The 27,932-nt window shown below is 38.4% G+C and overlaps 1 protein-coding gene across 3 annotated transcripts in view; it reads left to right on the top strand.

Moving 5' to 3' along the window:
- Positions 1-27,932, top strand: part of chst10 (carbohydrate sulfotransferase 10) — a 95,063-nt gene that overhangs the window by 24,310 nt on the left and 42,821 nt on the right. For 2 of the 3 annotated variants that reach the window (XM_016255174.1, XM_016255172.1), the window contains exon 2: positions 24,290-24,417. The exons of the other annotated variant lie outside the window; for it this stretch is intronic. In XM_016255174.1, the coding sequence (XP_016110660.1) occupies positions 24,315-24,417 (103 nt within the window). In that variant the 5' untranslated portion in view covers positions 24,290-24,314. The remainder of the gene's footprint in view (positions 1-24,289; positions 24,418-27,932) is intronic. 3 annotated transcript variants of the gene reach the window in all.

Raw genomic sequence — 27,932 nt, 5'->3', positions numbered from 1 at the left:
TTCAACAAAGACAAGCTATAAATCATTGTATAGTATGACCAACACACTATTATAGATTAAACATAAATGTTATTTTCTGTAGGCCAGGCCTATATGTTACGATGAAATTAGGTGATGCATGAATTGATATGAATTACATTTTTATTTAACAACTACAATCACAGTATATTGACTGATTTGTTGAACTTCCAACCTTGTAAGCATGTAATAATTGTTTAAATAGCCTGGTGTAAACATTAATATGAAAGTCAGTAACAAATCACACAAACTAAAGTAGATTGCAGAAATATAAAAACAAATCTGTTGCGTTACCACACTACTTTAGGTAATTCAAAGTCACTGTAATAAACATATATAAACATGTGGACTGCACTAAACACTGTCTGTTAACTTTAGACCAGTGGTTCTCAAATTTTTGTGGTCGCACCCCCCTTTAAGCCCATTAAAATACAGTAGAAACCATTATAATCAGTGACGCTGTGTACACTGGATGCGGCATGACATTAAACTGATGCCTTGTTCTATTTATGACGTACTGACACTAAGTTCAAATGATTTGCAACGGTCGCTTTGTCATGTCCAGTGTAGAGCTGTTGCGGCGCGACGTGACAACTGTAGCGTCTGGTATAGACACGGTGAGTGAAGCCGAGAGCAAGATATGCCTCGTTATATTTTATGCATTTAGCTTTTAAATGACCAGCATCTGCCTGGGTCTGTGCGACTTCATTTATGGCTTTTCTCTTCCCTTTCACAAACCAATCCATCTCCCATTCTAAGTTACGTCCTTTGGCTGTTTACTGTTTTATTTATTTTCTTTTTGTGCTGATGGCTCGACTTGAAGCAGCGCTGCTTAAACCGATGGGTGTGTGTCATCAAAGTACTGCGAGAGCTATGAGAGAGCGCGGCCATCTCCTTATGCTTTCTCTCGCCGTACTTTGATATCATACACCGATCGCTCTTCAAGTGGAACACACCTTTTCACTCTCACGTGTCACGTGACCGAGTGTAATCGCAGCCTCTGCGATTGAAAAATCACGTTTTCTCATATCGCAAATGCAATTAATCGTTCAGCCCTAGCTGATAGACGCAGCTTTCAAATGCTCCCGTGTGTTTCTGTGTGAGCGTTCGGTGAAGAGCGAAAAGGTGTGTGAACACAATGACCAATCAGCGCTGTTAAAGAATCTGCTCAGCTGCACTCAGATCTTAGCAGCAATGGACGTTTTTAAAATTTCAGTACCGAATGGTATTGCGGTTGGTACTTTTGACAACACTAGCTTGGTGTGCTTGCTGCACCACAGGATGCTTGGCCCCCTATTGCTGCTAGCAGCTATATTTCATCCTTGTTGTTTTAATTTTGTTTAATTTATTTTTCTTGATTATACATCTTAATTTGAAAAATTCTTTACCTTGTAAAAATTGTTTCAATTAAAGTGTTTGTGCTGCCTTAAAATATTAAGTTTAGTCAACTTGAAACGTAAAGCTGTATTAAGTGATAACTTCAATATTTGAGTTATCACAAGTTAAATCACAAGTTTTTGTAATGCAAAATTCTTGCACAAAGTTGTGATAGCTAATTGCAGCAATTGTGTTGGTAGTCAGACCAACACAATACCTCTCAGACCAACACAGTTTTTTAAGCGAGAAAGTAATACATTGTGATCAACCAAATCAAAAGCTGAGCTGAGGTCTAGTAAGATCAAAGCAACGGCATTTCCAGCATCTGTAGACAAATAAAATATCATTATAAACTTTTAAGAGAGCTGATTCAGTACTGTGTAATTTTCTAAAACCAGATTGATAGATTTGGTTTCTCCAAAATCTTGGACATAAAAGGTAAATTGGAAACGTGTCTAAAGTTAGAAAGAATTGATGTGTCTGAATTTGGCTTTCTTAAAATTGGCATTATTAAAGCACATTTCAGACTATCAGGGACTATTCCAGTGCTCAAACTCAGATTAACTAAATTTAACATACCAGAACCAACAATGTTTACAACCTGCTTTACAAAGTGAGATGGCATAACATCACAAGTACACTCAGTGGGTCACAGATGCTCGATATCTTTACAGGCAGAAATAGTTGAAAATTGGACCATGCTGCAGAGCTGCTATCAGAAAAAGATTACAAAATTTGAGGTCTCAACCTATTTGCTTTCTCCACAAAGAATGGCATTTCCAGCATCTGTAGACAAATAAAATATCATTATAAACTTTTAAGAGAGCTGATTCAGTACTGTGCAATTTGATTAAACCAGATTGAAAAATTTCATAGATTTGGTTAGATCTGTACTGTGTAATTTTCTAAAACCAGATTGATAGATTTGGTTTCTCCAAAATCTTGGACATAAAAGGTAAATTGGAAACGTGTCTAAAGTTAGAAAGAATTGATGTGTCTGAATTTGGCTTTCTTAAAATTGGCATTATTAAAGCACATTTCAGACTATCAGGGACTATTCCAGTGCTCAAACTCAGATTAACTAAATTTAACATACCAGAACCAACAATGTTTACAACCTGCTTTACAAAGTGAGATGGCATAACATCACAAGTACACTCAGTGGGTCACAGATGCTCGATATCTTTACAGGCAGAAATAGTTGAAAATTGGACCATGCTGCAGAGCTGCTATCAGAAAAAGATTACAAAATTTGAGGTCTCAACCTATTTGCTTTCTCCACAAAGAATGGCATTTCCAGCATCTGTAGACAAATAAAATATCATTATAAACTTTTAAGAGAGCTGATTCAGTACTGTGCAATTTGATTAAACCAGATTGAAAAATTTCATAGATTTGGTTAGATCTAAAAAAAAAAAAACTTGCTGAGCTAGTACAACTTTCTCCAAAATCTTGGACATAAAAGGTAAATTGGAAACAGGTCTAAAGTTAGAAAGAATCGATTTGGCTTTCTTAAAATTGGCGTTATTAAAGCTGCAGTCCGTAACTTTTTTTGGTTAAAAATGATCCAAAATCAATATTTGAGCAAGTACATAATCAGCCAGTGTTCAAAACTATCGCCTTTAACCCGATTCACAACGGTTAGTTTATAATAATGTTTTCTAATTTGAGTGGTACGGGTAGGTTTTCGTGGGAAATTCGAAATGTTGTTGCGTCATTACGTCACTTCTGTAAACATAAAGAAGTTGACCCGGCTACTAGGCTATAGCATGTGAGGATGCTGCAGGTGTCAGATCGTTAGCCTTTTCTCACAGCAGATAGAATAATTAAATGTCAAAAAATGACAAATGTTGATGGCGGATTGTAATCCAGAAAGGATTATATGAAACATGTGAGTGAAATTTAATTATATTCCAGTTTTAAATGTGCTTCTGATTACAGATAGCCTGGGATTACACAAGATTTGTATTTTAAAGACAACCAGTTCGAAGGGAGCATAGTTTGCTTTTTGGGTTAAAATAATTTCTTGGTATGAAATTCGAATGGTATGACAATTAGAGATTAGTCTGTACAGAAATTGAAATCTACACGCACACTATACTCATAGTCACGCATTGCTGATGTTGTTAACATTAATAATCTGAGAATAAAGTATAACAATTTTAATAATTTGCACGGTTTGATGTGATATGAGCTAATCGATCTTTGATTTAATCACCATTGATAGCACGATTTATTGTAATGCTTCTTTACTCAGTTGGTCAGAACAAATGTGGCAGACTTGTTACTTACTTGTTCAGGTACGGGTGCTGGATGTGTATTTTCCCAGCCTCACTAGCTGCTGTCTGTCTGTTAGGAAGCTGTTGATCCACTGACAGACGGAGGTGGGCACGGAGAGCTGAGATAGTTTGGGCAGGAGGATGATTTGGGCATGGGCATGATTTGGGCATGATAGTGTTAAAGGCCGAGCTGAAGTCCACGAACAGGATCCTCACATAAGAGAGAGCCCCAAAGCTGCTCGTGGGACAGAGTGATATGCATTCTTTATTGTGGTGTAACAGTGATCCAATATATTACTGTCTCTGGTGGGACATGTGATGTGCTGTCTGTATTTTGGCAGTTCACGGGAGAGATTTGCTTTTTTAAAGTCCCCGAGAATGATTAAAACAGAGTCCGGGTGTTGTTGTTCTGTGTCTGTGATCAGATCAGCGAGTTTCTGTAAAGCGGAGCTCACGTGTGCTTGCGGAGGGATGTACACACTGACGAGAATGAACGAGCAAAATTCCCGCGGCGAGTTGAACGGCTTGCAGTTAATGAAGAGCACTTCTAGATCTGAAGAGCACATCTTCTTTAACACAGTTACATCTGTACACCACCTCTCATTGATGTAAAATCATGTCCCGCCGCCGCGTGATTTCCCCGTTGATTCTGCGTCGCGGTCCGCTCTGAACAGCTGAAAGCCCGGGAGACTCAACGCGCTGTCCGGAATGGCGTCTTTCAGCCAGGTTTCCGTGAAACACAGAGCAGCAGAGTTTGAAAAATCCTTATTTGTCCGGGAGAGCAGAAGGAGTTCGTCTGTTTTGTTGGGTAGAGAGCGGAGGTTCGCCAGATGGATGCTCGGCAACGGCGTTCTGAATCTGCGCTGTCTGAGCTTCACGAGCGCGCCGGCTCGCTTCCCCCGTCTGCGCGTCCTGAAGCGCTTAATCAGCGCCACAGCTCCCCCGACAACAATGTCCAGCAAAACATCCGAATAGTCAAAAACCGGTGAAATATCGGGTGGTGTGTACTTCCGAATGTCCAGCAATTCGTCTCTGGTGAAATTGATTGCAGGGATATAACTAAAGACAGGACAAACTAACAAAAACATAAAAACAACTGCGGAGCACGCCACGGAGGCAGCCATCAGTGTCGGCACCATCATTGTGAAAATATTCCAAGACGTAGGCTACTTTATTAGTATTAGATTACTAAGTATAGGATTCACACCGGTGCGGTGACTGACTGCCACACATACTCCTCAAAACATTAGATTAATCCGCGCTGGAGCCGTGCCAGAGTACAACCCACGCAAGGAAGATAATTCTGCAAGTAACTGCAATTCCAGATTTTCAAACAGAGATGCAACAAAGAGGCAAAACTTACAGACTGCAGCTTTAAAGCACATTTCAGACTATCAGGGACTATTCCGGTGCTCAAACTCAATTAGCAAAATTTAACACATCAGAACCAACGATGTTTGCAACCTGCTTTTACAAAGTGAGCTGGCATAACATCATAAGGAGACTCAGTGAGTATCAAATGCACAATGATATCTTTACAGGCAGAAATAGTAACAAGTTGAAAATTGGACCATATCGCAGAGCTCCATGGTCTCTCACTGCTATCAGAAACAGATTGCAAAATTTGAGGTCTCAACCTCTCTGCTTTCTCCACAAAGAATGACAAAAAGTTTTCACACAATGTTTCAGACACATCAGTAAAAACATCTACTGCTGGCTTGAGAATATAATCAATCGTGGATAAAATTGTTATTGGGCAATGTGAGTTGTTGTTAATAATTTCAGACAAATACTTAGATTTTGCTGACATCACAGCTTTCTGAAAAGCCGAGAGAGAACTCACAAGATCACAAGAAATCTGCAATCTATCTTTAAGCCATTTTGATTAATATCTCCTACATATTTGTCGGAGTGAACGAATCGAGTCATTAAACCATGGTTTCAGATTTTTTTTTGGGGGGGGGGGGGGCTTTGCCTTCTTTAGTGCAACTAAGTTCAAAATGTTCAAACACTTATCATTAAATGAACAAAGGTACTCATCAACATTTGGATTCCAAGGCGATGCATCTGTAAAGTCCATAGGACTGAATGATGTATATGCTGAAGTGAACTCCTCCACTGCATTAGATGTGAAATGATGAGTCCATCAGGTTTGCACAGCCGTGTTGACAGGTCGCCAGGGAATGGAAGCAGTAAACAAATGGATTTGTGTTTTGAAAATTCTGTATCGCTAATTTGAATGTCCAAAATAGAAAAACCATGAGTGAAGACCAAATCCAAATTATGACCATGAGTATGCGTGGGTCCCTGTACCTAAAGTATAAAATTAAATGAATCCATAAGATTACAGAAGTCCCTGGGAAGCATCTTATTTGGGCAACAGATGTGAATATTAAAATCACCCAATAGTAGAATCTTCTCAAATTTTGTTACGACACCACCCAGAAACTCTGCAAACTCGTTTAAAAAGGCACTGTTGGGCTGCGGAGGCCTGTATATTATCACAAACGTTACAGGGTCAGCTACTTCAAATTGAAACATTTGAAGCTCAAAGCTGTTATACGCATCTGATGAAATAATTATACCTTTGAAAGTTCCTTTAAAAACAGTCGCTATGCCCCCTCTGCCACCCTATATCCTCAGAGTATTAAAAAATGAGCAGTTCACAGGGACAAGTTCATTAAATGGGCTTAAGTCATGGTCTTTAATCCAAGTTTCTGTCACAAAAAGAATGTCCAAGTTTTTGTGAGTAAAGAAAACCAGGCACTGCTCATCACCTGTCCAATACAGTCCCAACAGTGAAGCATGGTGGTGGCAGCTTCATGCTGTGGGGGTGTTTTTCAGCTGCAGGGACAGAACGACTGGTTGCAATCGAGGGAAATATGAATGCGGCCAAGTACAGGGATATCCTGGACGAAAACCTTCTAGAATTTTCTACATTTCTGCATAAATATGACCCAAAACATAATTTGATTTTCTCACAAATCCTGAAAGTAGACAAAGAGAATCCAATCAAACAAAGGAGACAAAAATATATCCTTTGTCATTTATTTTTTGAGAAACATGATCTCAAAATATTTAATGTTAAATATTTGTGAGTGGCAAAAGTATGTGAATCTTTGCTTTCAGTATCTAGTGTGACCCCCTTTTGCAGCAATAACTGCAAGTAACGTTTCTTGTAACTGCTGATCAGTCCTGCACAACGGCTTGTAGGAATTTTAGCCCATTCCTCAGTACAGAACCACTTCAACTCTGTGCTTGGTGGGTTTCCTCCTATGAACTGCTTGCTTCAGGTCCTTCCACAAAATTTCAATTGGATTAAGGTCCAGAATTTGACTCAGTCATTCCAAAACATTAACTTTGTTCTTCTTTAACCATTCTTTGGTAGAACGACTTGTGTGCTTCGGGTCATTGTCTTGCTACATGATCCATTTTCTCTTGAGATTCAGTTCTCAGACAGATGTCCTGACATTTTCCTTCAGAATTTGCTGGTATAATTCAGAATTCATTGTTCCATCATTGTCTTAGTGCATGATCCACTTTCTCTTGAGATTCAGTTCTTGGACAGATGTCCTGACATTTTCCTTCAGAATTTGCTGGCATAATTCAGAATTCATTGTTCCATCAATAATGGCAAGCCGTCCTGGACGAGATGCAGCAAAACAGGCCCAAATCATGATACTACCACCACCATGTTTCACAGATGGGATAAGGTTCTTATACTGGAATGCAGTGTTTTCTTTCTCCAAACATAACGCTGCTCATTTAAACTAAAATGTTCTATGTTGGTCTCATCCTTCCAGAAAACATTTATCCAGTATTCCTCTGGCTTGTCCACATGATCTTTAGCAAACTGCAGATGGGCAGCAATGTTCTTTTTTGGAGAGCAGTGGCTTTCTTCTTGCAACTCTGCCATGGACAGCATGGCTGTTCAGTTTTCTCCTGATGATGGGCTCATAAACATTAACATTAGCCAATGTGAGAAAGGCCTTTAGTTGCTTAGAAGTTTGCCTGCATTCCTTTGAAACCTAGTGGACTTTTACACGTCTTGCTTTTTTGAGTGTTCTTTGTTGGTGGAGCACTCCTGGGGAGGGTAACAGTGGCCTTGAATTTCCTCCATTTGTAAACAATCTGTCTGACCGTGGATTGGTGGGGTCCAAACTCTTTAGAAATGGATTTGAAACCTTTTCTAGCCTGCTGAGCAACACCAACTCTTTTTCTGAGGTCCTCAGCAATCTCACCTTGTGAAGGGTGTCAATGATTGTCTTCTGAACAACTGTCAGATCAGCATTCTTCCCCATGATTGTGTAGCCTAGTGAACACAACTGAGAGACCATTTTGAAGGCTCAGGAAACCTTTGCAGGTGTTTTGAGTTGATTAGCTGATTGGCATGTCACCATATTCTAATTTGTTGAGATAGTGAATTGGTGGGTTTTTGTTAAATGTGAGCCAAAATCATCACAATTAAAAGAACCAAAGACTTAAACTACTTCAGTCTGTGTACATTGAATTTATTTAATACACAAGTTTCACAATTTGAGTTGAGTTACTGAAATAAATCTTTTTCCACAACATTCTAATTTATTGAGATGCACCTGTGTGTGTGTGTGTGTGTGTGTGTGTGTGTGTGTATATATATGTATATATATATATTTTTTTTTGCTTGCAGCTAATGGCAAATCCACATAATCAATTATTCATGATATTCAACATGGTAATGAATCAAAGTCTAACTATATATCTATCTTTTACATATAAGGGGTGTGCGCGATATTGAAAAAAAAAATTCTCTATTTTCTGGGATTTTTCCAGTAATGATAATCAGATGATATTTTGCGTCATGCAAAAATGTGTTGTAAATGTCTTATGCTCCCTTTTATTCAATGTCAATAGGATATTGATTGATATTATTAATTGTAACAATATTTTTAACAGGGTATTTATTATTTAAAACTGAAGCATTCAAGTAAGAACAACACAAATCAAAATAAAAGTTGATTGTAATAAAAGTGTATATATGCAAAGTTCTGTCAAAAACAGCACAATAATTTTTTTTTTTAACAAATTATTCCCGTCAAGTACGGTGAAATTTTCAAGTCAAAGATACAAAAAAACTATCCTATAGTATTTTTAATCAAATAAATTCAAGTTCTGTTCAATATTGATAAAAAAGTAAACAGCCTTAAAACACTTAAGATTTGTCAAAAATATTGCACTCAGGAAAAAAATAGCATATGTAAACAAATGATACTACTGTAAACAATGTCTACTATTTAAAGACTAAAAGGTAAAATGACCTTTATAATATAAAGTAGGACAGAGAAAAAAAAGGCTTTCAGCAGCTTGAACTTTTTTTTGCCATCATCTGGGTTTCTTTGTATTCAAATGTGTTTCAAGCTGGGGAACAGAATATTGCACTTAGGAAATAAATAGCATATGTAAACAAATAACAATACTGTAAACAAAGTCTACTTTTTAAAAATAGCATTTATAATTTAAAGTAGCCTTTATAATATAAATGTCAATAGGACAGAGGAAACAGGCTTTCAGGAGCTTGACGTTTCTTTGGATTCATATGCATTTCAAGTCGTGCGATTAAAAACAACAGCCTGTCCACAGAATCTGGCTTGAGAGCAGCACGGTGACATGTAACAAGATTTCCTCCTGCGCTGAAAACCCTCTCAGAAGAGACTGGTTGCCCAATGAAGCTAAGCAGGGCTAAGCCTGTCAGTACCTGGATGTGAGACATCATGTGAAAACTAGGTTGCTGCTGGAAGAGGTGCTAGTGAGGCCATCAGGGGGTGCTTACCCTGTGGTCTGTGTGGGTCCTAGCTCCCCAGTATAGTGACGGGGACACTATAATGTAAAAAAAAACTCCGTCTTTCAGATGAGACGAGACGTGTGTGTGTGTGTGTGCGTGTTTCACTCGCGCTCTCTCTTTCCTTATGTGTGTGTATGTGCACACATCCTCGTACCTCACCGCTCCAAACCATAGCTCCAAACTTAATCCGGGAAAGGTGAACATTCCTGCATCATAACTTGGACTGAAAGATGAATGTGTAGAAAGCGAGCATGTCTCCAAAAAATTGTTGAGCTGCAGGTTTATGCATGCATTTTTTTATTAATTTTTTCTATTTTATTTTTTACAGAAATTATGTTTTGATTATATTTTTGATTATTGAGCTGCATGTTTAGGCTCACTTAAGTGACTGCATTTAATTAAGAATAATTTAATTATTTATTCTAATTATTTAGCCTGACATGTTTACTGTTCCAAAATGTTTTATGTTTCTTAAAAATAAAATGTGTTCAGTGGGGAAAAAAGTAGTTTTTTTTTACCCAGACATTTAAAAATAACACATTTTAGAGCTGTAATCACAATACCATGAAACCGTGATATTTTTTTTAATCTAAGGTTATCATACCAGCCCATGCCTATGTCAGAATCTCATTCTATAGAGATTATAGAGCCCCTCCTTCTGAGAAAAAGAGTCAATCCCTAATCGGTAAAGTCAACTGCAGCTGCCGTTAAAAGTCCCGGTTGCTATAGAAACAGTAGCATTCTGAGATGTGCGCTCAGAGATTGCGCATGCACACTGCCTGGTCTAGCCTGAGAAATAAGCTTTTTATAATGCGATTTGAGCAAAATAAACAACATTTATGATTGTTATCAGATTTCATTGGTGATTTCAAATATGAAATTTAATCATAAGCTTGACGAACAGTTTTGGAGAATTTGATGTTGTGATGTTGCATGCCCGAGAGGCATTTCAAAGATGGCCACCGGGTGACATGACTTACCTTACACTTAAAGGGACTTTCGCCAAACTCAACGGGTCATCCACACAGTCTACTCTGTTCTTGGAGTTTACATTTACATTTAGGGTGTTTTCACACCTGTAGATCGATTGCTTTGTTCCGAAACAGGGATTAAAATTATTACAATGTTGCGTTTTATTCTTGGTGTGGTTCGCTTTCACACGGCAAAGTTTCTAAACGGACCAAATTTGTTAATACAAGTCACGCGCGAGTAAACTGTTCTCTCACTGGTCAAAGTTCCATGGTTTATTTTCCAGGATTCCATTGAGCTGTCACGGCTGTCATCCGTCAGGATGGAACAATAACAGCTTTGCGGGCTTATTGTTGGGTTTTTTGTAGCTGTTGTTAATAATAATTTATCATTTTGAGCAGGAGTAAAGGATTGATTGGGAAAACATTTTTAAAATGCACCTACTACAAAGAAGAGCAATAAGATGACATTATAAAACAAAAAAGTGCGCTTTAATTTTTGAATGGCAAAGATGTGCTCGCCCACAGACATTCACAGGTCCATTTTGAGGTATTAGCAAAACAACAAAGCTAATGCTTTTCACGGAACTTACGTAATTACCCATCATAAATTGTGATATAGCCTTGGATCGGATTGCTTTCTCACTACAACCGAACCGCTCCAGAGTTAATTTTCAATCGAGCCGAGACCACCTCGTTCAGGCGATCTCGGACTGATTGTTTTGGCGTGGATCCGGGCGCGATTGCCGTGTTCACATATGCTCAAACGAACCGAGCTAAGGGGGAAAACGCGCCAGGTTCCGAAACAACATATGTAATATGTAAATGTGATGAGTGGGGGCGGGGCGAGAGCCGTGGGAACGAAGCAAGGCCGGTGGAGTAATAGATAATGAGTGACACCTGCACCACTCACCGATCTCGTGTCCCACGGAGGAGCTCCGGAAGGATAAAAGGAGGAGCTACGACAGGGAAAGACGAGAGAGGACCTCTATCTGAACTTACCCCTGTATACTGTAACGATTTTACTAGTTGCACTAACTTCTAGTTGGGGTGGAGGAGTTGCTGTCATTTTTAAGGACCTGTTCAAATGCAAACTTTTGCCTGTTGATGTCTACTCTAGTTTTGAGGTTTTAATGTGCAAAGTAGAACTCTCTAGTCCACTACTTTGTTAGCTTTTGGAGGTCTGTATATCAAAACACAATTACTTTTTAAAGGAGTTTTCAGATTTTCTATCTGACGTGGTCCCAAGTGCTGACAATCTCTTGATTCTTGGTGATTTTAATATACATCCGTGTTGTCCTTCGAGACCTCTTTCGAGAGAATTTGTACAACTTTTGGACTCTTTTAATCTCATTCAATATGTCTCAGGTCCCACACATAAGTTGGGTCATACTCTTGATCTTGTTTTATCATCAGAATTATCTGTCAGTAATGTTAGTGAGGCCGGGCTGCCTGACAACTGCCCGGTTTTGTTTGACAGTGTGATTGCCTGTTCTAACTCTGTAAACCAGTCTTCTACCTACCTTTCTTGGTCTATTAAGCCCTTCACTGCCTTGCAGTTTACCGAAGCTTTTATAGCCCTGCCAGCCTACAGTAGTGTTCAGGCAGCACAGAATAGAGTTGGTGAGTTGGCAAATAGTTTTAATTCCTCTTGTTCAGCAATCTTGAATGTAGTTGCCCCTCTCAAATCCAAAAAATCAGCTATGGTCTAATAACAACATTAAAGCTTTAAGGAAAGATTGCAGATGGACAGAAAGAAGATGGAAAAAGGATAGATTATAAATTTCATATCAACTCTTGCAGAGCACCTTGTATAAATTTCATTTACATTTTCATTTAGTCATTTAGCAGACACTTTTATCCAAAGTAGGGCTGTGCGATTAATCGAAATCGTCATAAAATCGCGATTTGAGCTTGCTAAATCTAAATCGCTTTATTGCACGAGTTTTCATGCCCCGACCTCCCGTAGTATGCTATCCGAACCAATCGGAATGCAACGCACCTAAATGGAGCACCAGAACAGACCGGGCGGGCATACAAACACTGTGGTGCGTATTTTTGTCTGCGCCCATATTAACGGATCAGAGCGTTCACACTGCACGTGATTGCGGTCCGGCAGTGCTCTCCAGGAGCGTTCACACTGCACGCGATTGCGGTCCGGCAGTCCATTCCGTCTCGCGCACAGCTGCGTCCGCACAGCTTTGTTAACGGATCAGAGCGTTCACACTGCACACGATTGCGGTCCGGCAGTCCGTTCCGTCTCGCGCACGGCTGGACGAGCTCCACACAGGTGCAAGTCTATTTCTGCCAAGTAGATATAACTGCAGACCGGAGAACTCCAAATTGGGGCGTGAACTCCAAAAGTGGGCAGAACCTCCAAAATGGGGCGGGGTCTCCTCGTGCAAAGACTTTCACCATTGGCTCTGGCTCCAGCCAATTGTTATTGACTTACATTTAAAAATAAAACTTTATAAATGTAACATGGTTTCTAGTTAATCTAAAATAAAATATGCTATATAAGTAAATATTCTCCGTGAGAGCAGAGTCCAAAGCTCGTGGCCAGTGGTGTCCGACCTCCCGTAGTATGCTATCCGAACCAATCGGAATGCAACGCACCTAAATGGAGCACCAGAACAGACCGGGCGGGCATACAAACACTGTGGTGCGTATTTTTGTCTGCGCCCATATTAACGGATCAGAGCGTTCACACTGCACGTGATTGCGGTCCGGCAGTGCTCTCCAGGAGCGTTCACACTGCACGCGATTGCGGTCCGGCAGTCCATTCCGTCTCGCGCACAGCTGCGTCCGCACAGCTTTGTTAACGGATCAGAGCGTTCACACTCACCATTGGCTCTGGCTCCAGCCAATTGTTATTGACTTACATTTAAAAATAAAACTTTATAAATGTAACATGGTTTCTAGTTAATCTAAAATAAAATATGCTATATAAGTAAATATTCTCCGTGAGAGCAGAGTCCAAAGCTCGTGGCCAGTGGTGTTCGGACTGGAGTTGAACATTTGCTTAATGATATAAACGGGAATCACCCACGAGCTCTCCCGCGAGCCGTTCCAGGGGCACTATTTTACTCTATTGCTTTGTTCTAAGCAGCGGGGGCGTCCTGGGGCTAGAATTTCGCAGGGTAGGAGGGGGTAGTGACGCTGGGTGTATCTAAAAAGGTGCCATTGTCCGGTGAGGTCCGGTTGGGGAGTTACGGAACGATCTCATATCGCATAATCTTATTAACTGTTTATCTCCTGAACTGCATCCTGAATCTTTCTTTACCACGCTATTCAACGCCAATCCCGCCGTGCAGTCAATTTCACTGGTTAAGGTTAGGGTCAGGTGTGGGGTAGGTTTAGGGGTTAGCATTTTTTTGTAGCACAGTGTAGGAAATCAACACTTTAATTGACACAACCAATAAAATCTTTAGAATCAGCTGTGGGGCGGAGTTTGCACTGAAGTGGATTGGGGGAAAAAATTCCGCATGCGTGTCATGTGCATGTCTGTCAATGGGAGGAAGCCACGCCCTATTTTGGAGCCCCCACCCCGTTTTGGAGTTCCCGCCCCCATTTGGAGTTCTCCGGGCTGCAGTTATACCCTTCTCATTTCTGCTGTGCTGCACGCGCTGAATTAAAGTGACAGTTCGCGTTAAAAATTAACATGGATTGACACAGAAATTTAGTAATTACAACATTAAATGCATATAATTAAAGTATGCTTTTTGGCTAGATTTAAAACAAGGAAAAGTGGACTTTTAGATAAGGCAATAATAGATGGCACTTGTGGTAGTTAAAGTTGTATTGATTGAGTTTAAACGTGAATATGTCTATGAAAGATTGTATTAATGTGCTGTGATAAAAGAGAATCACAATGCTGAAAAAGCATTTTCAGAAACAACGTTTGGATTTGAAATCAAAATAATGGATAAATGTTGTGCTTGCGGTAAACAGCTGTGGATCAGGAGCCGACTGCAAATGCATCCTGTGTGAAAGCAAAATGAGTCTGTGCTGCTTCTGCACCGCATACACATACTGTATACCCACTGCAGACGGAGTACGTGTGAACTTGGTGCAACAAATATAGTTCAACATCTGAGGCAACGCCACTAAGAGCTCTATGACCAATGCATGGCAAAAAAAAATCCCTGGACATGGGATTTTTTTTTCTTCTGCCATGTCTATTCTAGAGACATTTTGTTACACCTTTACTTAGTGATTATTTTGCCTTATGTCTGTTCTAGAAAAATGTTAAAGCTTTTTGATAAAGCTCTAATTGGTTTTCTTTTGGAAATATGTTTCAAATTCACACTGACTGCATTAATGTCTGTGTGTGTCAAAATTGTGATTCAAATCGAAATCGCAAAATTGATCAAAGAAATTGCGCTAGTTTTTTTTTGTCCATATCGCACAGCCCTAATCCAAAGTGATCAAAACAAACAAAAGAGCAACAATATGCAAGTGCAAATGACAAGTCTCAGTTAGCCTAACGCAGTACACGTAGCAAGTTTTTTTTTTTACACCCACACATAAAAACACACACACACAAAAAGAAAACAAGTAGAATAGAAAAATCGAAAGCTAGTGTTAGTTTTTTTTTAAAGAAAAACTAGCAGTTAGAGAACAAATAGAGAGTGTTAGAGCTAGAGGGTCAAATAAAGACTGAAGAGAAGGGGTTTTATCCATTTCTTGAACATGGCTAAGGACTCAGCTGCTCGGATTGAGTTAGGCAGATAATGAAAAGGTCTGTGAAAGTGATTTTGTGCCTCTTTGGGGTGGCACAATAATGTGTCGTTCACTTGCAGAATGCAAGCTTCTAGAGGTCACATAACTCTGAAGTAGTGCATTTAGGTAAAGGGGTGCAGAGCCAGTGGTGGTTTTGTAGGCAAACATTAATGCCTTGAATTTTATGCGAGCAGCTATTGGTAGCCAGTGCAAATTGATGAACAAAGGTGTGACGTGCGTTCTTTTCGGCTCATTAAAGATTAATCTTGTAGCAGCATTTTGCATTAATTGTAGAGGTTTGATAGAAGTGGCTGGAAGACCTGCCAAGAGCATTGCAATAGTCCAGTCTGGACAAAACGAGCTTGAACAAGGAGTTGTGTTGCATGTTCTGAAAGAAAGGGCCTGATCTTCCTAATGTTGTATAAAGCAAATCTGCAGAACCGGGCAGTTTTAGCAATGTGGTCTAAGAAATTCAGCTTATCATCAATCAAGGTTTCTGGCTGTTTTTGAAGGAGTTATGGTTGATGAGCCTAATTGGATGGTGAGATTGGGATGAAGTGATGGGTTTGTTGAAACCACAATCAGGAAGCCATCTCTTCAAAATCAAACTTCAGGAATCCATCTCTTTAGAACGGACAAAATACCTTTCTAATTTAATTAAAAAAAAACTAGTTATCCAAAGATTTTGTTTCCTATGTTAAATTCTGTGTTAATTAAACCCCTCTAGACTAACTGGCCCAGCTCCTAGCTTGGAGTTATGTGAGAAGTTTTGTAACTTCTTCATTAACAAAATTGCTTCTATCAGGGTGCAGATTTCTTTTAATTTATCCCAGAATTTTCTATATGAAAACACTAGCTCCTCTGCGTTTTCAAACTTTCAATCTATCTCACTTTCTGAGTTGTCAGACATTACCATATTGGTCCAAATATAAGACGACCCTGATTATAAGACGACCCCCCTTTTTCCAGATGTACCTTTTGGAAAAAGGCTTTTTAAAAACCAAATCTTGTTTTTTCTCAGTAAAACACATTTTGTCTTCAATTATTTTCATATTGCATATTTTTCCTATTTTAATTTTAGTTTTGAAAGTATGGTAAAAACTGGTAAAATGTACCAACAATCACATTTAAAAAATATATACTTTTTGATATACCATTAAAAAAAATAATAAAAAAAAACAGGTAGCCCATCTGAATTAGGACATTTAGGCTATCCCTCTAATAGTAGCCTACCAAAATCTTATTAACAGTAGAAGTTAAATCTTACTGTAGTCTTCAAATCTGGGTACTGTCTTACGTTTTAAAATCACAAAGGGAGTTTGGTCCCAACGTCACAGTCACGACTCATGCAGCTGTAAGGTTTTATTTTTCTTTTGTTTTGTTCTCGCGATCTTTACAACACGCATTACATTACGTATTTCATGGCACACTCGTTTTATGCTTATTTGGCACCACCTATTGTTGTGGGTGTATTATTGACATGTCAAAGTCTAGACCCTGAATATAAGACGACCGCGTTTTTTTAAAATTAATTTCCAAGAAAAAAACATTGTCTTATATTCGGGTCAATACGGTATTTTAAATATGTAATCACTACTTGTTCTTGTGATGTTGTTCCTGCAAAGCTGCTGAAGGATATTCTGCTCTCTGTTTTGCCAAGCTTACTTTCTATTAATGGTTCTGTACAGACACAGCATAGTTCTTTTCTGCCTTAATAAAGTTTTTTGCACAAAAAACTAATAAATATGTGGGAAAAGCCGTAGATCAATATCGGCAATAAATCGCCTACAAATTTGAACGCGATTTTGGGTAGCTTGTCAGTAAGGCTGAACGATTTTGGAAAATAATCTAATTGCGATTTTTTTTTTTACCAATATTGTGATTGCGATTTAATATGCAATTATTTTTTAAGCTCTTTATCTTCTGTATTATTCAACAAAGACAAGCAGTAAATCATTTTATAATATGACCAACACAATATTAAACAGATTAAACAAACTTTAAAATGATTTCCTGTAGGCCAGGCCTATGTTATGATGAAATTAGGCGAAGCATGAAATTGATATGACATTTTTATTTAACTACTTCAATTACAGTAGTATATTGACTGATTTGTTGAACTTCCAGCCTTGTAAACATGTAAAAATTATGTAAACATAAAGCAGACAAATAAGCCTGGTGTAACCATTATTATGAAAGTCAGCTCAGTAACAAATCACACAAACTAAAGTGCAGATTGCAGAAATATACTGTAAAAACAAATATGTGGTTTTACCACACTCAGTATTTAGAGAATTGAAAATAAACATGATACATAAACATTTGGATTGCACTTTTTAAACATTGTCTGTTAACTTTACTAGTCTTTTAATAAATAAATAAAATATAAAATATATATTATCTTACTGATCTCCAGTCAGTAATATAACACACAAAAGGCAGAAAAAAAGGAGAACAAATATCTGCCTGTACCTCTTTGAAAAAAATTAGGTAAATCAAAGTTAAATGTAATATAAACATATGAATTGTAATGTTTAATAAAATCTTAAAAGAAAAAGAAACACTGTCTTGAACAATAAATATTAATCTTAATTATCTCTAGTCAGTAACAGCAACAGGCCACACAAACTAAAGTGCACAATGAGTATGGCATTGCCAGCCATAGTGATCCTACTGTATGGTTCTCAGTAGCTCACAAGTTTTTTGCTAGGAAAACCAGCATATCCACTTTTGCTGGTTTTAAGGACGAGCGAGTGCAAGTCACTATATTCCCTCCGGTGCTAAAAAAGACACTCTGAGGGGGCACTTGTGGCTGGTACACAAAGATACTTGCGGGCTATCTTGGACAGTCGTGGAAAGTTGATCTTGTGCACCTTCCACCAGGCCAAGGGATCTCCGTCAATGACAGGGGTCAACAGGTAACTGTTTAACTCTGCCTCTGCAACATCTTTAAGTTGCACAGGCAAAGCAGAAGAAGCCACACTGGTTTTTCCTGAATAAATAAATGACAAAGGAAATATATTTTCTCATTTGTTTGATTGGGTTCTCTTTGTCTACTTTCAGGAATTGTGTGAAAATTTGATGATCAAAGCATAGATGCAGTAGATCATTTCCATCAGCACCCCCAATGCTTGCACAGTCCTTTACCACTTCCTGGATCAACATTTCACTCAGTAACATTAGGCAGTTTTCATTTATATGCTGTTTATTGTAAGTGATTGCATTGTTTTTCATATGCATCTGCTTACATATGAGAACGCTTATTTCTGCATGTTCCTCGTCTGTATTTTTGATTGATTGAGTGAATCTGGACTCATTCAGGAGATGTGTAATAGTGCCCCTGAGTGTATAATAGTGAAAACATGGAAACCTGGAAAATGGAGTGTTTGGCGTGGAAGCGTTGTCTAATAAATAACGGAAAAGTTTGCATTTGGCGGGGAAAGAGTTAAAGGTATTTTAGGAATAGATCATTCTCCGATGGAAGTTGTTAAGGCATTAATGATTTTTTTGCACAACTGTTCTTATTAGAAGAATTCAAGATGAGATGTTATTTATAATTAACACTTACTACACTAGATAATGTTATATAAAGCTATAAAGCCATTACTTAAAACCAATTATACTTGAAACCAGACCTCTGAAAATATTACTATAAATTATAGCCGCACCTAACCCCCCATAACCCCCCCCCCCAACCTTTTGGACACAGCTCATGTTTGTAACAGTAATCTTGGGGGTTAGAATAATTTTTGAATAATTTTGCTTTTAGCCAGGTTTCTGTCAAACAGATCAACTGTCAAACCTAGATGTAGGTTGTGATCTGTGAGCATTAGAGGGTTACACGGGAGTGGATTTTCAAAACTGGGGGAAAATCGCGTCCGTCCCAATTACCAAAATAATGACTCCCATTCTTCTTGCCCAGGCCCTTGTCATTTTTAGGCTGGACTAATGCTGTTCTGGCTGAACTTCCATCATGTGCAATCAAACCTCGACAAATGATTCAGAATGCAGCGGCACTATTATTATTGAATTCACCTTTCATCAGTTAAGGTTTATGTTTGTTATTCAGCTTAGCTACAGCGATAGGGGGATACCTTTGTCCACATTAAGGATTTCCTGGCACATCAAAAATGATTAATAACGTCTATGAGTCCGTTTTGGACATTATGTACTATAGTGCCCTCCGGCTTCGAGTATTAATAAAACAAACACCGCATGAGAGTGTTTAGCACTCTGTAATGTTCACATCGTTTTGGATACGAATAAAACATATCCAAAACGATGTGACTATCTTGTCTCTTTTAATTTAAATCTAGATTTATTCACACTGGCCCTTAAAAACCTCTTTTGTAAACAAACTTGCCCGAAAAAATTGTTGGGGAAGAGTTTAGTTTTTATTAAAAGTCAAGAGGACACATCCGCCGTGTATTCTACGGCCATGCTATAGGGAGCCACTGCAGAGGGATGAAAGAGCCACATGTGGCTTTGGAGACGTGGGTTGCCGACCTCTGACTTAACCAGCCACACCAAAGCAAACAGGAGGAGAGCATAAAGAGGCAGGGCAACTAGAATTGAGTTCAAAATTAAAATATATAGTTTATTTATATAAAAGATATATTTATGTATAAAGTTGGGTAATCATGGAGCTATTACGATTAAGTCCTGCCCACTCCTGCTGACATTTTTTCCTGTCCCGTCCCAATCACGTGATTAATAGTGATTTAGTTTCCCATACCGCGGGATTCCCGAATAAATGTCAGCCTCTAGTGAACATATCATTTACAAAAAGTGTAAGTGTACTATTAGGTCCCTCATGATACATTTAAACATGAACAATACATTTAAAACTCTTTGAATTATTATTAAATCATGAACTTAAAACTCATTTTGTAGTTATAGGTGAAAAATACACCTCTACACCATGATAATAGAACAGTCTTTTTATAATTTTATAGCTCAACATCCTTTGCGTGTTTCTTCTTTAGACCATTGACTTCGCACTGCTTCAGTGGACAGCATCATATTGAACTAACCACTCCCATTTTTAGTTTTGCCAACCTAGGGAGGCAAAATAGTGTAGTGATGGATACTCGCATCACCAGTGATGTTATGATTTTTGGATCACGTGTTACTTAATGTGCGGTAATAAGTACATCAGATAAGAAAGATTGGTGGGATATCTAACTTGTAGAACCTCTTTCTGTATTATCAACACAAGGAAGACACAAAGTGCTGTAGGATGCTGATCTTCTGGAGCACCAAAGGGTACTAAGATCTGGAATGTGCAGATGTGGCCCTGGGGGCGTATTACAGAATGTTTCTTATCTTAGGTCTTAACTTAAGATATGATACGTTAAATTAGAATTTATCGCAAATTCGTATTACAGGAGGAAATCTTAACTTGATTTGGGATTCTTACATAATCATATCTCTAGTTAGGAAATCTTAAATTGCATCATCAATTTCAACAATCCACTTTCAGGTCTGTTACCAAGCAACCAACACTGCAGCAGCTGCTGATGAGATAAACAATGGATAAACAAAACCGGCGAGCTTTTAATTTCAGTGCCGCTAAAATTTTAACTTTGATAAGTTCTGTAGAAAAGGCAAAGCCGATTCTATTTGGTAAGTTTTCACCTTCGCTCACTAACGAAGACAAAGACATGGAGTGGGAAAGAGTTGCTGAAAATGTATCTGCGGTGTCCGGCATTAACTGTACAGCCGAGTCTGTGAAGAAAAAATTGTTGGACAGAGCAATTGTAAGTGGTTTTTCCTTTGGCTTTCAAATAATTTTGAAGTTAAGACAGTTGTGGGGTTGAGAGTTAAGACCGTTTTTAGGATTTTTTTGTCAAGTTAGGAGGTTTCTGTAATAATCAAACAGATAAGATAAGATTTTAAAGTTAGAATCTTTCTGTAATACACTCCCTGGAGTAGGTGCAGAAGGTCCTTAGCCTGGAACACGCAAGCAAATGCACCATAAAGTGATGGTTTAACCTTTAAAACTGGAGCTTAACCTTGTTGCAAATGTCTTTGACTTCTGCCTTTCTGGTCTAGCGACTTAGGACTTGGTCAATCTGCTTTGTCTCTCTAGGATAGAGACTCAGGATGTGCTGCATCTGTTGTTGTCTCGCTGGACAAAGACTAAACATTCAATATTTCTTTCCTCGCAGGCTGGAGGCTCAGAACGTGGTTGTATCTGTTGCTGCCTCAAAACTGGAGCCTCGGAGCGTGGTCTGTTGACATTTGTATCTCCCACCATGCAGGCCGGAGACTCATAACGCTGTATCTGCTATTGTCTCACTTTTGCAGGACTCAGACTCAGTACGAATGTGTCTTTTGGAAGGGTACACCTTCCAGTGTAGCCCATCCTTCTTTCCTCCTGTGGAATTTATTTGCATAGTCCAAAACACAAAGTTAGAAAAGTGTCACACAATTTTTACATATGAATTATTCACTTACCAAACCACAACCTGAATACCTTTGGCAACATTACGAACGGATTAAGGGCCACATCTGCACATTCCAGACTGCATTAATTAGGACAACCATGTAGCGAATCAGCTCACGGGGAAATATGAATAATTAATCATAACTAGTTATAATTAATTATAAATATTTCGATCCGCTGTAAATATTTACTTGACCTCTCAGGGTCAACCATCTGTCGATTCTAAGAACGTTAATTTCCTGGTTAAGGGAAATAACTTTCTTACTGTACAACTCTACACAGAGCCTGTAGCGTAAATCTGCATGATTAGGGACTCCAGTTATGAGCAAACAATGAACAACGTCAAGTGTGATACAAGTAAGACTTTATTAACTACATAAACACTTAAACTAGTCTAACGTACTACATAAACACTTAAACTGGTCTAACATACATACACACGCGTACAGTTGGTATAGGAAAGGGTTAAAGCTTACGCAGTAAAGAGGAACAAAAATAAGAATGTGAAACTATGGAACCATTTGATATTCAGCAGATCTACCGCCTGAAGGAAACATCAGATTCTTAGTTCAAACACACCTTTGTAAAAAGGTGCAAATGATACCTAATGTATCAATTAATGAGACTAAGTTTGATACTTGCACGTCTCATCTGTCTGAAAGAGAGGCTTGATGCAGTCCGAAGGTTCAAGTTGATCTTTGCTGAAGTTGGTTGATGAAAAAGAACCAGTTTGAGTCAGAGAATCTTGGTGAATGGAAAAGTCGAGGCCGAAGCCTGGCACAAACTTAGGGTGTCCTGGAGCATTGTAGCTCACATCTTCTCAATAACCTAACAGAACCACCGACTACTGGGCGGGTCACTGATGTGAGGCCTTTAAGGTCTGAGAAGATTCACGCCTCTCAAGATGGGCTTGTCCAATGAGAAAGGCTGAAATCCCAAGCGGGAGGTTGCAATTGCTGGAGGGTTTTACGACCCTTTGTGTGAGGGCATTGTAATTTGCAAATGGAACTCGAGTGGGGGCGTGATGAAAGATTACTAAATGTTCTTAGAACACTAATATGTTGCATAGGTATAAACATATAATATACACTCTCAATTAGATAATCCGAATACGAATTCATAGAGACCAAACCTGGTATATTTAAGGTTACATGAATGAGTGGTTATATCATAAGCATGCATAAAGTAGTCTACAATGCAACAGACAATATACAAGACGGCAATAATATACACAATGACCTGAAGGATATGTGTGTTCATTCACAGAAAGGTTTTCCTATGAATTAATTAGTAGAAAAGTCAATTTCTACTGTGCATTATGTCTCTTTCTACGGAGAGTGTAGTGAGAGGGGTAATTCTCAACATGCCATTAGGTCATAAAATCTATCTGGTCTAGCAAAGGTGTCAGGGTTGCCATGGTAACCAGGGTCCTGGGCCTCGTTCACAGACAACTTGGCACCCAGTATGTTTATTGGGTGAGGGGTCTGTGAATGTTTGTTAATCTAATGAATAATTGATTTGTTAAATCAAATGAAAAATGGTGTGTCTGATTGGTACAACCAGAACCGGGAACACTTCCCATAACACCCAATGTACTTGATACATCGTTAGAAGAATGGCATCTACTCTAATATTAGTCCATTTCTTTCTTATTGCGAGGTCACCGTAGCCACCAGATCCAGTCTGTATCCAGATCAAATGGTCACTGCAGTCCCCTGGATCCAGTACATATCCAGCCCAGATGGTGGATCAGCACCTAGAGATGACCTCTACAGCCCTGAATGTCAGCGGAGACCAGGACAACTAGATGACCCCCTGAGACAGATCCCTAATGAAGACCTTGTCTCCTAGACGGCCACTGGGACAAGACCAAAGGAACCAGATGAGTCCTCTGCACAATGTGACTTTGCTGCAGCCTGGAATTGAACTTCTGGTTTTGTCTGGCCAGAGGAGAACTGGCCCCCCGACTGAGCCTGGTTTCTCCCAAGGTTTTTTCTCCATTCTGTCTCCGATGGAGTTTTGGTTCCTTGCCGCTGTTGCCTCTGGCTTGCTTAGTTGGGGACGCTTAATATCCAGCAATATCGTCAACTTGATTGCACAGATACTATTTAAACTGAACTGAGCTGGATGATGACATCACTGAATTCAATGATGAACTGCATTTAACTGAAAATTGAGTGTTTACTATTGTCATTTTGCATTATTGACACACTATTTTCCTATTTAATACTGTAAAGTTGCTTTGACACAAGCTGTATTGTTAAAAGCACTATATAAATAGAAGTGACTTGACTTGTTTTTCTCCAGAAAAAAAATTTGTGCTGGGGAGCTCTGGCTGAGTTGACACGGAATGACCCTACTGAAAGTTAATGACGTGAAGTTTTACACATTCTCATGGCCAGGTGCAGCTTAAACCATTTGGGTAGTTAACTTTTGGGAGTAGGTTTGCTGAGACTCAAAATCAAGGGTTGATTTCCTGTATTGTCTTTAGATGTTTTGATTAAGTGGTCACTTCTGAGGCTGTGTAAGGTAAACCCCGTTAAGGACTGCCCACTGACTGCCTATAAAATACAATGTATCACTTATGTCTTAATTAGACTTTTGATGAATTAGTAACAGAAAATAACCCATTCTATATGTTTTTTTTTTTTTGTAGGATTTAACAGCCTGTTCGTGTGCGAATGATGCGCCGCCATTGGTTGCTGGTTGGTGCTTGTGGCTGGGTGTTACTTATCCTTATGTTTGTCAGCAAGTTCATCAACTTCAGCTTCAGAATACCAAGTGGTATGTGTTTATTACATTAGGTCAGAGTTTCTATATAGAGATATTGGTTTAAAGGTGGGGTAAGCAATTTTTCAAAAACACTTTAGAAAACTGATTCAGGCCGACTAGCAAAACAAACTTGTAGCCAATCAGCAGTAAGGGGCGTGTCTACTCATGATGTGGAGGAGAGAGCATTCAGTGACATTAGCGAGCCGAGCGACAGAAAGATGGAGATGGTGGATAAAAAAACAAAAGAGGAAAACGTCTGCGAAACAAAATAAGGCTTAAGGCAATAAGACAAGAAGTAGGACCCAAATAAATATCGGATCAGCTTTCCAGCGCTGGAGAGAACTCAAGGAGTGGAGGGCCTGCCGAGTGGGCTTCCATACCACCTCAGCAGTGCCACAAACTGATCACCTCCATGCCATGCTGAATTGAGGCAGTAATTAAAGCAAAAGGAGCCCCTACCAAGTATTGAGTACATGCACAGTAAATTAACATACTTTCCAGAAGGCCAACAATTCACTAAAAATGTTTTTTTTATTGGTCTTATGAAGTATTCTAGTTTGTTGAGATAGTGAATTGGTGGGTTTTTGTTAAATGTGAGCCAAAAATCATCACAATTAAAATAACCAAAGACTTAAACTACTTCAGTCTGTGTGCATTGAATTTATTTAATACACGAGTTTCACAATTTGAGTTGAATTACTGAAATAAATGAACTTTTCCGTGACATTCTAATTTATTGAGATGCACCTGTATATATCTATTGTGTAGACGGCATCACTGATTATGTGTTCTATAGTAATTTTTGTCGCGCCGCACCACTCGCCTCCGGTGTGCACGGTGTAACATTGGTGTTGCTTTGTTTCACAGAACTAATAGTTGCCTAGGTTGCATACGTACAGTATGTGTGAGGCGGACATATCAAAGTAGGGGCGAGACCCTTTTGGGGTAGGGGCGTGTTTGTTTTGGTGATTTCAGATGTCAACATTGGCTACCAGAAATCGCTTACCCCGCCTTTAAAGTGTTTAGAGGTTTAAAGTATTTTTTGCAATGCAGCGACATTTGAAAACTTTTTGAAAATGTTTTTTTTGACTAGTCACATCCTATGCATGTTTTTCAATTTTGCCAGTTTAAGCATTCAATCTGTTTTTATAGAGGTCAAAAAGCAAATGCACGGAAAACACAAAATACTCCATTAACCAGTGAAAAAAATTTATTGAGATTCGACAACCTCTGATTGGTGGATCTCACATTGTGTCCCTGCTATTTGTAATACACACAGATGCCTCTTTAGTATGGAATTAACTTTGTGCCAATTAAAATGAATGTAATTTTTCAAGAAACTTATGAAAATATAAATTGAAACAATAAAATGTCTTTGAAACTGAAAAAATAAATAAATTGCAGGCAAAATTTTTGACTTCGTTTTTTAATACACTGCATGTTTTGCAACAGTTTTCTCCTCTTTCATTCGCTGATCTGTACTTTCAAATGCGCTTCCAGAGTTTTCATTTACGTTTCTAAAGTTTTCGTTTACACTTCTGACATTTTCGTTCGCCATTCTGGCACAAATCTCTCGTGGGGGTGGGGCTAGCAGCGGTGTGTTCTCCTTGGCTACTGAGTTTGTGATTGACAGCTTCTTGACCTGGAAGTGAAGGCGTCAGTGTTGCCTTGCCAGTGTGGATGTGAGCGTCTGTTAGCGGCTTCCAATTTCATTTTAGTGATATAAAGTTAGGAGTTTTGTTTTTGAATTCAATCTGTATTTATCTGTTACTACTACTTTCAACATAAGCTTTTAGGAGTGTGAGAGATCAAACGCAAGAGAAAAAGGTCATATTGAGGTTTAATTATTAAAGTACTGTATATAATACTGGACATATTGTATAATGTCCAATGTTTTCATTGGATATTTGTTTATTGCTCATGATTCTTTTGCATTATAGGGTCTAATTAGGTTGAGCTGTTACATTTGAAATACTATCATATATGTGTGATATATTCAGACGTCAAGAAAGTCTCTCTCCAACCAGGCAATCAAGCTCATTTTATTACATATTCCACAAAGAATGTTCTTGCTGCCAATTGTTTTTATCATGCTGATAATTTTGTTATTTTATTTAGTTAACATTATCATCTAACATTTAAAATTGGAAATACATTTTAACAATCATCAACTCTTTCAAGTGTGACTTTTATAAACCAGTTGAATGAATGTAAATGAAAATATGAATACATTCAAATAAATGTACATTCTTTATTGCCACTATAGCATATACACAAGTATCAAAGTGAAAGTCTTGATGCAATTATGTTGTGACAGGAAAGACCAGAATCCACGAAACACTAACTGTACATGCAATGCACAGTATTCTCATAATTTACATTACTACACAAAATGCACAAGAACATAATATACAGAATGTTTACAATTCATTATATGTTTTAAACACTGCAATGATCCTTTCAACAGTTCCTGTTACAGTATAAGTTACAAAACAGTGAATGAGTTTATGTAATGGAGTGCAATATCAACCTTTACAGGAATATTCCACCCCCAAAAATGAAAATGATCTAATTTACTCACCTTCATGCCATTCCAGATGTATATGACTTTCTTTTTTGACATAACACAAACATTTTTAAGAAAATAATCCATCTCTGAGAATCCACATAACACAAGTGAATTTTAACCCATGCACGGAAGCGATTGTTAATAGTCAAAAGTTTAAATTATTAGTGTTTTTCTTATCTGTTGTTTCACTTCAAAAGATACTGATTCAACCACTAAGGTCAGATGGATTACTGTCACGGTAGCTGTGTGTGGTTTTTAAAGCATTTTTAGGACTCTCAGAGATGGATTATTTGCCTAAAAATCTTAATTTGTGTTTACCTGTCCAGTAGAAAGAAAGTAATATGCATTTGGGACAGCATGAGGGTGAGTAAAAGATGAGAGAATTTTTATTTTGGAGTGAACTATCCCCTTAACAATCATATACTGCTGGTATGCTAATCCAAGATCAGCATAGACTAATAAGAATAAAGTGCATCCTCTTGTGTACTTGTGAACTGTTTGTTTTATTTAAGAGCGCTAAATAAATTAAAATATTTGCATAATATCAGGTGTCTGAAGATCAAGATCCCAGTCATTCAAAGGTGATGTGTCTGAACAAAGTAAGATTCTTGTCTGATGGGGGCAATGGGTCTCTGGTACTACCATTGCATCCTCTGGGTCAGCATCAGAAGTTTGTTTATGGAAAAGTTGCTCCGCTCCCTGGAAATTGAGAAAGGACATGTATTATAGTCAAACTGCTTTGAACTCCCATGAGACATTTCAAACTTAAAATATTTCAAACAAATAAATACACAATATAATTATTTAATTATATATATATATATATATATATATATACAAACCCGATTCCCAAAAAGTTGGGACACTGTACAAATTGTGAATAAAAACAGAATGCAATGATGTGGAAGTTTCAAATTTCAATATTTTATTCAGAATACAACATAGATGACATATCAAA

Source organism: Sinocyclocheilus grahami, unplaced genomic scaffold, assembly GCF_001515645.1.
Source record: "Sinocyclocheilus grahami isolate Dianchi unplaced genomic scaffold, SAMN03320097.WGS_v1.1 scaffold1319.1, whole genome shotgun sequence".
Taxonomy (NCBI): Eukaryota; Metazoa; Chordata; class Actinopteri; order Cypriniformes; family Cyprinidae; genus Sinocyclocheilus; species Sinocyclocheilus grahami.
Note: the sequence above shows the minus strand (reverse complement) of the source record. Positions and strands in the feature narration are given on the sequence as shown.